The sequence below is a fragment of the Lutjanus erythropterus genome, chromosome 8, assembly GCF_056507025.1.
Source record: "Lutjanus erythropterus isolate fLutEry1 chromosome 8, fLutEry1.hap2, whole genome shotgun sequence".
In the NCBI taxonomy this organism is placed as follows: domain Eukaryota; kingdom Metazoa; phylum Chordata; class Actinopteri; order Lutjaniformes; family Lutjanidae; genus Lutjanus; species Lutjanus erythropterus.
Window position 1 is genome coordinate 42185625 of NC_139324.1, and position 15691 is coordinate 42201315.

The 15691-nt window shown below is 38.9% G+C and overlaps 1 protein-coding gene across 1 annotated transcript in view; it reads right to left on the minus strand.

The window, feature by feature from the left end:
* LOC146323355 (transmembrane protein 163a-like) overlaps positions 1-15059 on the minus strand; it is a 98898-nt gene extending 83839 nt beyond the window's left edge. The window contains exons 1-2 of the mRNA XM_084724197.1: positions 14512-15059; positions 2066-2185 (exon numbers count right to left, since the gene is read on the minus strand). Of these exons, the coding sequence (XP_084580323.1) occupies positions 2066-2185; positions 14512-14713 (322 nt within the window). The 5' untranslated portion in view covers positions 14714-15059. The remainder of the gene's footprint in view (positions 1-2065; positions 2186-14511) is intronic.
* Between the last annotated feature and the right edge of the window lie 632 nt (positions 15060-15691).

The window sequence follows — 15691 nt, forward strand, 5'->3', positions numbered from 1 at the left end:
TCACTGAAAATAACTGTTACATACATGATGTGACATTTGTTTGAGTCTGTACCAAACAAACTTCTTTTTCTGATGTCTAGAGATCAAGATCATCAGGCCGGGACGTCTCTGCAGCACCACAGGATTTCATTATAGTGCTGTTTTGTCGCACCTTTTCCCTCAACTGCAATTTGGATACTGCACTTGGCCGTATTGTGATTTTGATAGCATTTCGATTAGCCCTATAACTGACATAACACAACTGATGCACTATGACACTACTGAAAAGTATGAAAGTGCAGCCCCGCTCCATCAGAGATCAATAACACTGTTGATTTCATGAAACATCTGACTTTTAAAACAAATAGTCCCAATTCATTCATCTGCTCTCCTGGACAGCTGACGTTCAGCGGGTCAGTTTGGGTAAAAGGCACATGCTCTCTGTCGTCATACTGCTCAAGAAACGTGTGATCTGTTTAGAATATGCTGAATTCAAATTAGTCACGCGTTACATTGGCTGGCGTTTAAATTTTCCTCACTTTTATAACTTAATGAAAAGACTTGTCTAAAAATCACGCAGTGGAAACGCTGAAAGAATCCGTTGAAGATGTGTCCTAAATGCACCGTCAGCCGTGGAATCAGTTAGAATCAGTGCTTTTTCTTCAGTGAGCTTTCATGTGTTTTATTTTTTTATTCTAGTCTTTGCTCTTAAATAAAGATCAGATTATTGCTAAATATCCCACAGATGCATACTGTACGCTGGAAATATGTGTTCCATTTGAATTAAACCAGGGTTAGATCTGTTTGAATAAAAAGCAGTGTTTGTCAATTGATTAATTGATTGCTCACAATCAATTGATCAATTAATCATCAATAAGTAATAATAAGTAATAAGATACAAAACATGTTTTTCCTTTTAATTTTAAAGGGATAGTTCACCCCAAACTCAGAAACACATAGTTTTGCCCTGACCTGTACTGCTATCGATCCATCGAGATTTTTTTGGTGTGAGCTTATTTGCTCAAGAGATGTCTGCCTTTTCTACAATTTCGGTACAATATTAAGAGACTGAATGACTCTCAGCTCGTTTAAGCTCCAAAGAAATAGATTTGAAAAATTCACAACCAGCATTGTTGTCCAGATAATCCACAGACCTTGCTGTGAGCAGTTTCATGCAGAAACTACTTTCTTTCTACTCACAAAAAAAAGTTCCGGTAGAATCTGAAGTTGATTTTGGGGTGAACTGTCCCTTTAAGTGTACATATCCTAATTCAGCAAATTCTTCTGCCAGATAAACATGAATTAATTATTTTTTAATCTGTTAAAGTATTAATGATGGTCTATGATAGCCATCCCTGATACAGATAATATCATTCCAACAGGAAGCAGAATTACTGTAAGACTGTGGAAAACAACCAAACAACAAACACCTTCGTATTTTAAACAACAGATTGAACTACTGTCCAACATAGCAAGTTACAAACGAGTCATATCTAGACTCTCAGGACACCAGGATGCGTTTCTTGAAAATAGGGAGCCCATTCTTGGACTATATTAATAACAGACGATGCCCAAGGACTGATCTTACACGTCACATCACTTTCATTTATCTGTTTATTTATGTACATTTCTATCTATCTATGTACTTTCTTGATAAAATAAGGTTTTGGTTCTGTTCTGTTGAGTATTAATATTCTCAGTATCATTTTTTAGCCATGGAGGCATGAGAGTGGAGGTATTCACAATATGAAAATGTCATTAGAAATGTCTTACAACATACAACATACATGTTATGACAAGACGTTGGACTAAAATATCAATCCAAAAAAATACAGATGACTGTACCTTTGTAGAACAATGAAACTCAAGCCATCTGTATTTATTCAACCCTACATTGTAGGAGAGAGGTGAGTAAAACTTACTGCATGTTTGCACCATTATTAGAGCAGACGTTTAGATGACAACATCTCCTCTGAGTCAACAGGGAAGTGAGAAAAAACGGCCACAGTCGGTCTTGTCACTACTAGATAGCACACTCACTGTTAAGAAAAGTTCCTGTGTGTGAATGAGTAGTTTAAATGCTTACTGAAAGCTGCCACCGCCAGTATGAGCGTGACCACGATGGAGATCCAGGAGACCCAGAGTGCCTTCTTCCTGTAGCTCTGAGCCTCATGGGGCTTCAGACGCATGCTGCTCTCGAGAAGACCTACAGTGAGACAGACACAAACTCTGTTACAAGAACAGCTCCTTCTTTCTTTGTAGCTTTTTGTGGTGTTCATTTTATTTCAGTGACCAAATCAGAAAGCCAGAGGTAACGACCCTTTTTCCAGTACATAGAAAGTGAAACAGCTCTTTTATAATCTCTACTTGGTTCCTGGAGAAAAAAAAAGTTGAATTTCCACAGAGCTGAAAGAAACATGTAATAAAACAAATAGTAAAGCCTAATGACATCTTTATGAATAGTCCAAAATATGCCACTCTAGTTTAAGTCAAAGGCATTATGGCACCATTATAATGGTCTCATGACAGCCAATGTCAAAACCAACCATGTGGCAGTTTAATGTAATGCTAACTCATAAAGTTTCACATAGTTTCTGTAAGTTTGATCATTAGGCCTGCTATGGCACCTTTATGAAAGGTTATGCTGTCTTTGTTATGATAACTTGACATGTCATAACACGGATACTGACAGGTTATGTTGTCTTAGGTAATGTCAGATTGTCAAAGACATCTCAAAAAATGTCAACTTTAAATTTTAATAAAAAACTTACTGACAGCACTCATTCAGACTCCTTCATGTTCATGACAGGTGTCATGTCATCATTATGACAGCATCATGTCAGTTTTATGCACACCCCTTCAAATATTAAGCTAAAACTTCTGTTGCCCATGCTAAACATTGTTTAAATTCATCAACAAGTAATTAAATTAACTCTTTTGCATAAATTCCTCAACAACAACAGCGTGTTGTTTTGGTCATGACCATAATGACAAAGTTTATGATATGCCAGAAAAACCAGTGAAACTAATGGTTAATGTAATGTCGTGTCATTCAAAACAAACATATGAAAACACATTACAATGGCTATAACATAATCCTAAAATTATCCATGAGACTATCATGTTTTTGCCAATATTCTGTCCCCATCTGCCAAAAAGTCCCTCAGTTTCCCCCAATCCAAACAGAGGTCAGGCTCTGCTGGAAAAAATGCTATAATCAATCCACTACAAGACTCCCAATTAACCTATCAATGATTATTATTGCTTCCAGCAGTATTAGAGCTGTTTCCTCCACCCTCCATGCATCGTTCCTGTTCAGTAATCCTCCACGTCTTCCAAGAGAGCACAGGATCACTGGGGATTTACACTGAGGGACACAAAACATTGTGTAACATCCAAGAACACTTGTTACACTGCAGATTACAGGTCATGGGTGAAGCATAGCTCAGCGACAGCTTGTCAAGTTTAACTTCAGAGAATTTCACTCACAGTAAAATGCAGTCTCTCAAACTTATGCAAAGCAATTGGATTCAAAATAAAAAAAAATACCAAAGGAACCAATCAAAGTATATCAAGTTTGCCTAAAACCTAAATAGCTTTTCAAGGCCCAGTTCACTTCTAACAGAATAAACAGGGACGTTTTTTTTTTTTTTTACACACTCAGTATAACAATCGACATACATTTCCTAATGGCTCGCAGCCCTGTTCCTGTGTGAGAAGCCTTCGCCTGAAGTCACAGACAAAACAGCCCAGATTCTGAACTGCCTGAAGCTGTTCCTTTGTCATGAAGCGTGAGGCTGCCTCTGCAGCTTCATGCAATATTTATGAGCCTGAACTTTTACATCCAAAAGAGCTTTTAATGGTATCACTTGTCATTCTATCCAGAAATTTGTCCCAGGGACCATAGTCAGTCGCCTGTGAGACACAAGAGGTGTTTTCTTTTCATACTGCGAGTTTGGCCCCAAAACAGACAGATATTGGCCAAAAATAAAGTGGCAAATGAGGCTATTTTAACCTTTGAACCATATCTTTTGGACACGGTTCAGTAATAACAGTCATTGTCTTTGTTTTTGCAGGCTACAAGAGACATTAAAAACCTTTATTTGAATGGAATTTTTGTGGAAGAAAGCTAGTTGTTCAAGCCTTTTGAGGCATTTTTTGTGTAGAAAGCTCCTGCTTTGGGGGATTTTCTCTCACTGGCAAAGACGAACAAAGCTTTAACAACAATACCACTGTCACTGCAGCGGGGGAGTGGTGCTTAAGTCATGCATCATACAAGACTGTGCTCCAAAACTTGAAAATGCTTGAAAAGTAGACCTTCGCCTCTTCTGTGCTCCTTACTTCAAAGACAATCAACCTGATTTCTTTGAATATTGCGTCCTTCACTCTCTGTCTCTTACGAAAACGGTAATAATGGTAAATGTTTCCCAAGGTATCGCTGGAATCACTGACTCTAGAGCCACCCAAACTTCGTCTTCACTTTTGAGCCTAGACCTTTGTCAGCCGATTCTCACTCCTAACCGGTCAAGTAAGGCAGCTTGGTCAGCGGCCTTACGCCCCTCTAGTGGTTTGTATAAATGTTCAGTTGAAGTAATGTAGTATAAAGAGCAAGAAAGTCCACGTATGGAGGAGGTGGGGTGGACGGATAAATCACAAACCCTGTTGATTTCTTGATTTTTCTTGATTTTTGATGTTGCGTTACATTACCTAAGTAAGTTCCATACATAAGTTCTATATGTAAGTTACATGCATAAATTACAGTATGTACATAAGGTAATGCATGGTCACATGATGCATACCACACGGTTGAGTTCATTACTGTCATAACCACATTTTTTTTTTTTTTGAAGGGTCAATCTCATGTTGAGGTCAACACCTTGATCTGGTAATACATCTAGGGATCAGAGCTGTCAGACACATGTCAGGAACACAGCCTCTGATTGGTCAACTCAGTCTGAGGCATCTTGGGATTATTATATTTACACCTGTTTTCAAAACAGAAAAATGGAGTAATAACTACAGAAGACATTCAGCGTTGGATTTATCATTATGGATCAATTTTACCACATTTCCAAAATGACACTGCAGTTTAAACCTGTAAAGGTAAAATGTTGGCATTAGCATCAGCATGAACATTCATTTCCTGCTCAGCTTACTTTGGGGCTAACTCCTTTCACTCTTCCAGCAGTTGGGAAACAACAGACGAGACTTTTCTTGGTCTTGAGAAACTGCAGTGACACACAGTAACCTGAACTGTACATTTACTGCCAGAGGGACAAGTTTCTGCTCCACTATGAGAGCAGAAAGCTCTCAGCTCAGTTGCTTGCTTTCACTCACACTGCCCTATTCCTAAAGGTAGCTATGCTACACTTACGACAGTATTAGCATTAGTAACTTATTTTAATATTTCCAAAACTGTTGCGTAAACCTATAGCCATGTAGTTTTTGTGGGTAGCTTTGAGTCTAGCCACATCTTGCATACTTATTATTGTTAACCTGTCCAGGAAATCTTGTGAATGCAAAACTGACACTAGAGGGACACCAACAGTGTAACAGTTTGAAGCACAGGAACACTCACTTCCATTTGGTAATTCGGAAATGAGAAGCTGTTGATTTTGTAAGTTAAATCCTGATCAGTATTACTCTTACTTAAATTATGACAACCAGCTCAAAGCCAGCTTCTGTTGTACATTTGACACTAGTTCACATTGTGATCAACCACCTGACACTGAATAACTACACCAAACACATTATAACAGTGTTTCCCAACCCTGGTCCTCAAGGCACACTGTCCTGCATGTTTTAGATGTTTCTGCTCCAACACACCTGATTCACATGATCAGGTCGTTGTCAGGCTTCTGCAGAGGCTTGATGACGAGCTGATCATTTGAATCAGGTGTGTTGGAGCAGAAACATCTAAAACATGCAGGACAGTGTGCCTTGAGGACCAGGGTTGGGAAACACTGCATTACAATATGACTTACAGGCTCAAAACTGCAGCTGTAAATGGCAACATAACTGAGATCTAAGAAGACGTCTGTGTGTGTTTGTGTCAAATTCCAGAAGCAAGTGCTGATAGAAAGCTGCTAAAGTCATATGATTGTTTTGTAGTGTAAATACACCTTTATATACATCTGAAAAGGCCACAGCTGATGACTGACCCAGTTATCAGTCATGGAAAAACAAACCACTTAAAGAAGTTTTAGTATTGGACCTCCATAACTTTGGTGAGCCACAGATTTTAAAAGAATGGTTTAAATCAATCAATGAGGCAGAAAGTCAAATATCCTGACTTTTACTCCCTAGTATGGATCAAGCTCCAAAAGTGCTGGATTCTATATGTCCCACAATGCAACCAATACCATCCTTTTCTTTGGCCTTTGGTAAATTTGAAAAATGTGAACCTTCAGTCTCCAAGCGCAAGCTGAGCTGAGAGACGTGACAGTAAATTTTCTCAGACTTGACATTATTCGATTAATTATACGGCTACACTGTCATGGTGATCCCCATGACCTGAGAACAGACTTTTAGGTGGAAAATCAGTTCCACTTTAAGTTTGAAAATCCCCTCATTTTCAATGAGATGCTTGTTTTTCACAATATCCTCCTCACCCTTTGTCATACCATTTTTGTAACATAAAAAGTACAATCTTGTATACTCAGTACATGATGATAATAATGACCCTTTATTTGATTATTTTCTCCCAATCTGGGATGTCTAGTTCACCCTGCATGCAGTTCTTGTTGTCTTGTGTGGGTGTAGCCAGACTGAGACGGAGCAGACAGAGCATCCAGAGGGAGTTGATGCTGCTACTAGGATACGATCCCTCACCAGCTTCCCCCCGAGTGAACACTGCCAACTGCTTCTGATGTACAGCCAGACCTGTGCTCTCCCAAGCAATGCACTACTTCAACTGACTTCAGCTTAGTTCAGGCAGCTTGTATCTATAACTGTCAGGGACTGCTTTGCATCCGAGATACGCTTATGTGTAAAAATATACTTTTTGATGCAGCTGTGTGTCACTATGGGAGGCAAAGACAACTTGTTTGAATGTAATTAGTTTAGAAATCTGAAGCTTTCCCAAGAACGTTCGACATGACATGTACAGCATGGTGTATATTTAGTTGTATGCATCCATAATTTATTACATTCAGCGTCATTTTCATGTTGAAGTAATTAAAACATGTAAATTTTGTTCACAAGAAGAGCAAACCATCAGACAGCCTTTTTATCATTGCGACACATGCTTGCAACACAAACCCCTGGACCCTGGACCATCCAGCTGATGTGAAATCACTTAATCTGTCTGTAATTGATTTCTTTGAAGATAGAAAGTCAAGGAAAATCACATGGCCTGTGCTTAACAGGAACCACAAATCATCTCTGTTAGGAGTTTTCTGTGTAAAAAGCTCTCTCAGAAAAATGGGCACGTGTGAAGGAGAGGGTCACACTGAGTAACATTTAGAGCCACAATGAAAGACTTCCAATCCTGTGATCAGACACTGACGGTGACATTTGTCCTGTTTGTAAAACTCGTCTCATAACCTGGCCTGACACGCTCTGGTGAGCGCTTGAGTGATTTTCTACAGATATTAGCATAGTTTCCAGCACATAAATAGGCTGATCACTAGTAAGTGGAGCTTAAGTGAGTGGAATCTTCCATCAAACAATCCTCATTACAGAAAGTTTCAAGATGAATTTTTTATGTATAGCTGCAGGCACAAAAACACAGGTCATAAATCTGCACCCAATACAAGCAACTCAAAAAAGCTAAAAAAAAACAAAAAATGTTATGGAAAAAACTGAAAGGACATAAGTGTGTGTGTGTGTGTGTGTGTGTGTGTGTGTGTGTGTGTGTGTGTGTGTAGCATATATTTCCGCCTAAAGACCAGTTAATTGGGGATGGCTTGTCCAGAGGTCAAGGTTACAGCAAGTGTCCAGGAAACTGATGTAAAGCACAGCTTTTGTCTTCAGGGTGAAAGGGTCCAAGTGGCGTTCCTTCCTGGGTCAAATGACTCTGCAGTAGTCACAGATATTTATCGGCTCCTGCACCGACGTGGGTCTATACGTTAATTAATCTTTCCAGCAGAGGCATGAAAGGTTGATCGCATCTGTTGTTAACTACTGCAACTCTTTTTAGTGTTGGGCCGATGGACGGACAGTCCACTGACAAACTGAGCCCTCTAATATTGTAACACTGTGGTTAAACACCCTTGTGTATTTGAGGAAGTGTGTCCCATCAGTTCATGGTGAAGTTCCATTTTTGACATGTCTCCATGTCCTGCTTGTTATTTTCACGTTGAACCCAAGACGTTCTGGGTTTATTTTCAGGCTAATGTTATCTTAGCTTAGCTTCCTCAGTGTACTTAGCCAGCAAACTTTGTTTCAAGCTTTGGGGGTTGAAAACAACTATGTTGTATGTGATGTTTCACTTGGATATCACCATATGCAAATGTCAAAGAGACTGCACAACGCTGACTCTATTATCTCTTTTCCGTACCCATGTGCTGGATGGGCTTGACTTGGTGCATCAGTACAGCACAACAGAGATTTGCATGTCCCTTACAGCAGGGTTACCCGCTTGAAGGTGTGTCTTTTAACTGATAACGCTCTCGTCGAGCGACTGTAAAAAATTAAACAGCAGAAGAACACATTTCATTTCCCATAAATTCTTCATTCCCACTATATTTTGTTAAATATAAGCTTTTATTATGAAGCAGCAAAATCAGTAAATGTTGGTTGGTTTGCATCTTCAACTGACTTGACACGACCCCCATAAGGCTGAAAGTGAACATGAAACAGTTAAATAAAGCAGATACTAGGTAAGTTCCTAAAGACTACTTTCCCTGTCAGTTAAACGGAAATTTTAATTTAGATTAGAAAAGAAAATATCCTTAGTTAAAATTACAGTAGTTAAATAGTTAACATTAACCACAATGTTAAACGTTGAGCCATTTGAATTGAACTGAAATGCACACATTCCTAGCAGATACCTCAAAGTATAATCAGGCACACAGAAGAAAAACTCAACTTTAAACCACAGAGATTCAGTTAGAAGCTACACAAGTACTGAGAGCTGGACACAGACACTTTTAGAGACCTCTGTCTCTCTGATCTCCTGCACAGACATGGGTAGAGTCTCAGCTTTGTGGCATGTTTGTGATGTCAAACTAGACACACCAGAAAAAAAAAAAAAAAGGAAAACTTCTAGAAAATGGGAAAGGAGTCAACTGCTTGTTTTTAGTGGGTTAACCAGCGTTTAAAAAAACCTGCACTAATTTTGGTATAAAAACAGTATATGTGAAGTAGTAGTAGTAGTAGTGGTATAAGTATTGTCCTCAAAAGTGATCTAAGTCAACTGTGTGTGTGTGTGTGTGTGTGTGTGTGTGTGTGTGTGTGTGTGTGTGTGTGTGTGTGTGTGTGTGTGGCAGAGGGGGAAGTGAGACAGCATGGTTAAATTGCTCACATGATCCCAGGCTGGGGGATCAGACAGCAGAAGGCATGTGCTCAACATCTCATACATCACACGCACAGACGCAGGTTTGTGTGGGCGGGTGGCTGGTTGTGTGTGTGTGTGTGTGTGTGTGTGTGTGTGTGTGTGTGTGTGTGTGTGTGTGTGTGTGTGTGTGTCTTGGCACTTGTCTCTTGTCACACCTTTCTCTTCTAAAAATAATTAACATCAACCAAGTAGCTCAAAACACTGATTACACACACACACACACACACACACACACACACACACAGAGAGAGAGAGAGAGAGAGAGAGACACAAAGCCAGGAAACACATGACTGAATATGATACTCCTTGGAGGAGTACAACCTGGAAAAGATAAATTTTTCACATAATCTGAAAACCTGTCTCTACCTGTCTTACTGTAATGCTGTCTGACATAACTATACAATAATGTTTTCATGTCATTGGATGACAGACAGACAGACAGACAGACAGACAGACAGACAGACAGGAACGCTGGCCTGGAGAAGCATGATCAGACTGCAGAAGTGTTCTCACAGAGATGGCAGGGACATTTATGTAAATAGGAGCGAGACGAGGAAAGTGGAGGAGGGACGTAGACGGAGTGTGAATGTGAGAAATATATTGTGCTGAAATGTGTGCGTATGATGCGTTTGTCTAAAGCTCACTTTTGGCTGAACATCTATTAAAATCCTTTTTAAAATAAAGTTTCCTCAGTGGTAGCTGCTCATACACACCTTAATATCTCTGTCTGTAAGGGACTTTGAGTCTTAGACGACCTGTATTTAAATTAATGACCTCACCTGACATCACAAGTAACACAAGTGATTATACCTTTAAAGGGGCAGTCTACCATTTTAATCCATAAAAATCACTTTTCTCTTTGGCCTCTCTCTTATGGTTGGTACAATGAAAACCAAAGGTTCTTGAGAAGCTTTTGTTAAGCCAGAATCACACACTATGCACAATACACCCAATATGTGTGCTATCATTCAAAATAACACTAGTAGGGCTGCAAATTTTGTGAATTTCCCTTAACTGATAGTTGAACATGCTAACAATCAATTAATCACTGAATCCTTAATAATTCATCAGATACAAAATGCCTGTTTTTTTGTCATTTTAAGTTGAAGTGTCCTTATTCAACGAATGCCCCCACCAAACAAAGCAATGTGTAAGGGCGCAATTACTGTCATTTCTAGATTAAACCTTTAACTAGTTAAAATTCTAATGAGGATTATCGATTAATGATTAATCATTAACATCTCTAAAGAGTCGTATGTATCATTTTGGACTCTGCTCAGATTAAATCATGCCACTCCTCCAGTTGGCAGAGATGTGGGCTGCAAACACACAACTTGGACTCAAGTCACTTGAGTCACAAACTTGATGACTTTAGTCTTGACTTAACAAAATCAAACTTAAAATTTAAATTTAAAAAGTGTGCCAGGAATGTTTTCATTTCTTTTCATCTCCTAAATCTCCTCAACTTGAATGCTAATCATTATCAAGAAATGAAAACGTCCAATCAAGTTTCAGGAGGGAACCATGTAAAACTGATGTTATGCCACTGAGCTCCAAGCTGATCAACAAAGAATGAATTTCACTTTGCAAAAAATGTTATTTGACAATAACATATTGTTCATTGTGCCACTTCAATGTCAGACGAAGTTGGAAGTGTTTGCATCGCAGTAAGTTGTTGCTCCCCTTACATTTGGTGAGGAACACATTATGACTTGTTTAGGACTTAAAACTAGGGATGTTAATGATCAATAACTAACCAATTAATCAATTAATTAAGAAATTATCCAATTAAAAATGTATTGATCAATAATATATGTTACCACTTCTCTGGAGTGAATTGGTTTTCTCACAAATTGGTTTGGTCTGCCAGTGATTGTGTCCCGTCTGACGCTGTTTTGTTTGGCGTTGCCATTTCTTGAATACAATAAATTCCGGCAGACTGGAAAAGCTTCAAACGAGACCCTTATTTTATTTGTTTTGATTGTTTGTGCCTCATGAATTAATGTGCCACCAGAATTTTCACTGAAACTTGAAAATGAAAACTAGCATTCTGTATGTTATTGATTATTAATGATTAATAAAGGACTTGGGACTTGGCAGGGACTTGTGCCAAGACTTTCTTGTGGCTTGCAAAACAATGACTTGTTCTCATCTCTGCAGGAGATGTGTAACCATGGTTACCATACATGAAATTTAAAAACATATAATGCACAGCAAAGTGAAACCCTGCAGTCACATTTATTGAAGTGTTACTGACGTTATGGCAGAGCTGCCTTAGTCACTGACTGCCATTGTCTGTTGTTTTACTGTTGTTGTTATCATTACCGCATTGCATTATGGGACATGTCTGCATGTATACTGTAATATTTCCCTTGAAACACTTGACATACTATTGTTTTCATATGTCTGTTTCGGACTCACTAAAAGATGGTGATGTCATAGTGATGTCATCAGGATTCTCTTGGTTTGGGTTTAGATTTCACAACTTTTTACCAGAAAGTCTGTGCTGCAGCTTAAAAGTATGAGGCTGGAAAAGCCAGTGAAGTGAAAGATGGTTTCAAGTTGCAGTATGGGAAATGTAGGATCCAGGGCTTTTGGAGCTCGACCCAGACAAGGGACCAAAAGTCGGTATATTTGGGCCTCTACTGCTTTGATTTTCAACCATGTTTGAGTCCCCAGACTCAACATCACTGAAATGCCATTTTAATGTTTGAATGGTTCTTCCTTAGAGTTCAAATCTGCCAACTGGCCACGTCTTAAAGCCATTTAAGGAATGACAACATCTTCTACAAATCTTAGGAGACAAAAACAAGTTAAATGCGTCTTTCTTCTTTCATGCTTCATTCTGACCTTTTCAAAGTGAACACCACAGGGTGATTTTATCTCTTAAAAATAAGCCAGATCCAACACTGTCACAACACTAAACACAATAATCATTTAAGATTTTATTTTTTACTCAAGATGTGCTCAATTTGGTTGCTTAAAGCTGCACAGTTTAATTAAAATGTCAGTCATCTCTTGAAATCTGATCTAGGAAACATACATGACATTAAATAAACCCACTGAATTAATCTGTTAACTAAGCAGACTTAGGGTTTATTGTATAACTGAGGCCCTCTTATTATCCACTGTGGAATGTGTTGTTGTTTCTCTGGTTTTATGCATATGAGATGATTTATGGGATTATATCAGTAGTAAAATCACACACATAGACACTCTCACAAGTACTTAAGTGAGGGTTTGTTCACATGCATGTGACTGGTACAGAATGTAGCTTTAAAGCAGACTGAGCCCGTCTGCCTCCGGGTGCATGTTGTAAAGAACAGTTGATTTCCCACGGCCAACTTTGTCCCCCGAGGCAGGGCAATATGTAAAACTGAAATGAATGAATGAAGACTAGAATCAATTTAACAAGCTATGAATTCAACTTCAGTCCTGCTGATGTAGGACTTTCATAAATTATTCAAATGAGAGCGAGCTAAAAATACCTCCATTGGGTAAAAATACCCCTCACATCTCCCCAGGGCCCTTTAACATAGGGGAGACTGGGGCATTTTGTCACACTTTTTATTTTCATTTCAATTTCTCAGTCTCAGTACATCATAGTCACTCATTTTCCACATTAAATTAAGCAATACATTCTTGTGCACAAATGTATAATCTTTAGTTTTACTTTCCACTTTAATATAGAGTTAGAAATGATTAAGTTCAATTCTCCAACATATTACAACATATGTAAATAGCTTTACTCAGTCTGATAGAGAGCTGAAATGATTGATCTAGTATTAATCGCTAACTATTTTGCTAATCATTTAATTGGCTTAACTCATTTTTTAAGAAACAAAAGTCTAAATTTTCTCATTTCAGCCCCTAAAATGTGAATATTTTCTGTTTTCTTTACTCCACTACGACACTAAACTGAATATCTTTGGGCAGTGAAGCAAACATCTTGGGCTTTGGGAAAAAACGATTAATTAAAAGTTTGGAAAAGTGACGGTGAACACTCGTTTGTAGTTGAGTAATATTTCAATAATGTACCAGTACTTGTACTTGAGTACAGATGTTCAGTACTCTTTTTACCTCTGGTAATCCTAAAGCACTGAGACAACTTGCCCCAAAACAACATGCGTGCTATTATTCACTATATAAAATAATGTAACTGAACGTAGTTACTTCTTAAATTTTTGTTACATAAATACTTATATAGTTTTTTGTTTGTATTTTTACTTTTATGGCTGAAAAATATGAAACATTTTCTCATCTGAGATTACACCGCCTGTTAGGGATGAAATGATTCATCAACAGTTAAAACAGATAAAATACCTGACAATTAGAATTGCATTGAAACTGTGGCACTATCAGTTTCTTTTCTCTCCACTTGTGAAATCTGCAATGTGTCCAGAGAAAAAAAACTACACTTTAGCATAGCTTAGCAGCTATTATATCACACTTGATATCATATAGACTACATCTTTTTAAAAAATACTTTGAAAATTAAAATGACTAATGAACCATTGATCTTAACAGATCAAGACTTGATTAACAACAATGTAGGCATCACCGCTATGAAAAAAGAATCAAAAAATTAAAGGAATGTGTGACCTTAAAATTGAATTGTGGATTTGGAGAATCATGACACCCCTGATAAATCAATTAGCAGCAGTTTCCCAGATGCAGCAGCAATGTGGGTTTGATTTGTGTCAGTAAAAACACGACAATTTCAAATTGTTGAGAGGTTTGGTTTCAAAGTAAAACTTCTGAAATCATTTCAGTGTGTCAGTACTTTCTGAAAACTTTCAGCACATTTTAATAACACCACGATAATAATGACCACCGTGACAGTTTCAGCCAGTGGATTTAGGACAATGAGTTACACCTGCAGCTGTTAGATTTTTTTTAAAGATAGCTCCTTCTGATGTTGGAGGGCGTGACAACTTACCCGTGTGGCAAGATGCCCCGCTCTCCCCTCCACACACACATTCACATCCATAACTTTTAAAAACATGACACATGTCAGAAGCAGCAGAAGTTACCTTCTCCCTCCACGCTGTCTGTGATCTTCATCTCCTGGCCGGTGGTGAACGGCTCCGGCTGCCCGGGGGTCTTGGTTTGCTGGTGATGGTTGTTGGTGAAGCCATCTGGGGCGCACTGGCCGTTCCGCACCGTGGCCGGGCAGGGATCCACGATAGTGGGGTCCGGGACAGGGTAGGACTCTTGGGTGGCCGGGTCTGTCATTGTTGCTGCTGTTTTATCAGGCTAAAAAGGCAGAGGAAGATGATGAAGATGATGGAAAAAAAAAAGATTCACGCCGGTTCGTTAGGTGCAGCAGCCATCCAGCGCGTCCGATCTGCCACCGGTGTCGACTGAGTAGCGCAGGAGGGGTGAAACAGAGGAGAGGAGAGGAGATGGCGATAAGAAGAGGTAAGAGATAAAGGATTTATCTCCTCGGCATCAGCAGCGATCCAACTCCTTCCGTGTGAAGTCCTCGGTGCGAGCAGCAGCCCTGCAGCCTCAGTGTCCGACAGCCGGAGACTCTCACACAGTTTAGGGTTAAGATGCAGCGATGCGATAAACTGCTGAGATCTGCTGTGGATCTGACAGGCGGTGCCAGCAAGTTTTTTTCCCCCTCCCCTTCTTCCTTTTCTCCTCCTCCTCCTCACACATCTCAGTACCTGATTCTCACACAGTGAGACACTGCATGAAATAATCAGTGACATCCATCCTCCATCACTCACAGCAATTTAACAGTTTTACTACAAATTAACTTTAAATTAATCATGAAACCAAATTTTAATGGCTGCTATACATCAAGTAGTATTTAAAGTCAAAATAAGTCCTGTAATAACAACACACTGATACTTTCATCAGTCTTTTATGGCTGTTTATCAAAATAGACATAATCATAAGTTTAATTTACATCTTTCTTTCATCTAACCCAGAATTGCTTTACTGACCACAATTATCAAAACTATTTCCACTTATTGGCCTTGTTATTAACCAAACCTCTGCATGCTCTGTCTTGGCGCTCTCTGTGTTCACGAGCTGCAATAATTAACCAGCAGGTGGCGCCAAAACGTAGGTTTATCAGCAGGTGAGGATGTGACAGTAACTGGATCTGCCAAACCTACCAGACTGGTGCATTTTGCATCCCTTAACTTTTCAAAATGACACCTCATTCTTTATTTTTATTATGTTTTTCATCATTGTAGCTCC